General features: G+C 64.2%; 1 protein-coding gene across 1 annotated transcript in view; it reads right to left on the bottom strand.

Annotated features, from left to right (window-relative positions):
* Position 1: 1 nt before the first annotated feature.
* The window catches only part of WNT1 (Wnt family member 1), a gene marked incomplete at its 3' end in the record, with an annotated part of 2,806 nt that continues 888 nt past the window's right edge, over positions 2 to 1,919 (bottom strand). The window contains exons 2-4 of the mRNA XM_006091576.1: positions 1,663 to 1,916; positions 696 to 961; positions 2 to 211 (exon numbers count right to left, since the gene is read on the bottom strand). Coding sequence (XP_006091638.1) covers positions 2 to 211; positions 696 to 961; positions 1,663 to 1,916 — 730 coding nt within the window. The remainder of the gene's footprint in view (positions 212 to 695; positions 962 to 1,662; positions 1,917 to 1,919) is intronic.

Below are 1,919 nucleotides of genomic sequence, written 5' to 3'. Positions count from 1 at the left end.
GGTCTTCCGGCTCGAGGCGGAGCAGTTCCGCCCGCGAGGCACGGTTGCTGCCGCGGTTGCCATAGAGGACGCGCGAGGCGCCGTCGAAGCGGTCGCGCAGCACGTCACCCACGGCGCGCAGCGTGGGCAGTCGCATCCAGCACGTGCGCACCGTGCACGAGCCGGACATCCCGTGGCACTTGCACTCCTGGCGCATCTCGGAGAACACGGTCTGGGGGACAAGGGAGAAAAAAGGCTGTCCCAGGGTGCTGCCGGAGCCGGAGCCACCATCCCCATAACAGCCTCCTCCCGGCGCCGCTGGGACCTCAGCACAGGGCCAGGCCCAGCCGTGCCCAGGGGAAGGGAGGCAGGAAACGCCCCGCAGGGATTTGGATATCACGCTGTCTTGGCTTTTCAGCCTCATTTTTTGAATCTGGACAATGGAGGGGGCAGTAGACAATGATTTCTATGGGTTACATGACTTCCAACCTCTTCGGTTCTACCCGTCCTCGGCCCCAGGCACCCCTGAGCCTCCTGCCCCTTAACGCTGCCATTCTCAGGCTTCCCTCCACGCCGCCCGCTCCCTCAGGATGCTCTCCCCTGGGTCTCTGCCCTGAGTCCTGGCCTGATCGCCAACCGTTGCTTCCCAAGCAGGAGGTCAGCCCCTGCGCCGACCCCTGCCGCTCCGCGTCTGCAGAGCTCCTCAGTCGGCTCACCGTTCGGCCCGCCTCGTTGTTGTGAAGGTTCATGAGGAAGCGCAGGTCCCGCCCCTTCTCCCCGGAATCCACAAACTCCCGGCCGAAGAGGCGACCGAAGTCGATGTTGTCGCTGCAGCCTCCCCAGTGCCAATCGGGGCCCCCAGGGCCGCGTCGCCGATAGTCGCACGTGCAGGACTCGATGGAGCCCTCGGAGCAGGAGCGAGCCACCGAGTGGGTGACCCCAGCAGAGGTGATCGCGAAGATAAATGCTGTTTCCCGACAGCCTGTGGGGGAAGGGATCAGGGATCAGCGAAGGGCCACGCAGGGTGCAGGGTGCAGCCAGCACCCTCAGTGAGGGCTTGGGACCCTGGAGTCCGCCGCCCCGCCTCCGCCCTGGGCGTCCAGGCGGTGGGCTGTGTTGGCTGTGTTGGGAAGCTGGTCTCATAGGGAAAGCACGTGCGTGGGTCACAGTTGTCCTCACGCATTAGAGACTTAGCGCGCATTTTGGCTCCTCCGTGGAAGTGGGGCAACCCCAGAAAGAAAACAACAACAACAACAACAACAACAATGAAGAAAGGGGAGCGGAGGAACTCTGCACCGCTGACACTTCTCTGCAGCCCAAACTCGGCCCCTGTCGGCTAAGCAAGCCTTGCTGGGCTGGAGGCAAGACGCACCCCTACAGAGAGCAGGGGCTGGGGAAAAGCGACCGTGGCCAGCGGTCAGCGGTCAGCGGCCACAATTCAGGACTCCCTGTTTCTGAGGCAGTGGCTCGGGAAAGTTAAGCTTCGTGTCCGAGGTGTACGGCTTGAACGCGTCTGGTGGGCTGAGTTTGGTCCAGAGCTGGCGCCGAGCATAAAGCTCCTGGCCAGTTGATGGCGTGACCCTGCCGCAGCCTGGGACATCTTCCCTGCACTCGCCCACCCGTGCCCTGTGGGTGACCCCGAGTTCCCCTAGTCCCGGAGGCGTCGCCTTCCTGGGTACCCACCTCGGTTGACGATCTTGCCGAAGAGGTGGGGCCCCGAAGCCGTGGGGCAGTTCCAGCGGCGGTTCCGGAACTGCCACTTGCACTCGCGCACAGCGCTCTGCAGCCCCCCACTCACACTGTGCAGGATCCCTGGGTTCTGGCGGATCAGCCGCCGCTGCTTGCGGCTCAGCAGCTGCAGACTGGGCTCCAGCACCAGCTGCAGACTCTTGGAGTCGGTCAGTAGGTTCGTGGAGGAGGCTACGTTCACGATGCCCCTG

This window comes from Myotis lucifugus, unplaced genomic scaffold (assembly GCF_000147115.1).
Source record: "Myotis lucifugus unplaced genomic scaffold, Myoluc2.0 scaffold_91, whole genome shotgun sequence".
NCBI classification, from domain to species: domain Eukaryota; kingdom Metazoa; phylum Chordata; class Mammalia; order Chiroptera; family Vespertilionidae; genus Myotis; species Myotis lucifugus.
The sequence above is the reverse complement of the archived record's forward strand: the minus strand, read 5'-3'. Positions and strand labels throughout refer to the sequence as shown.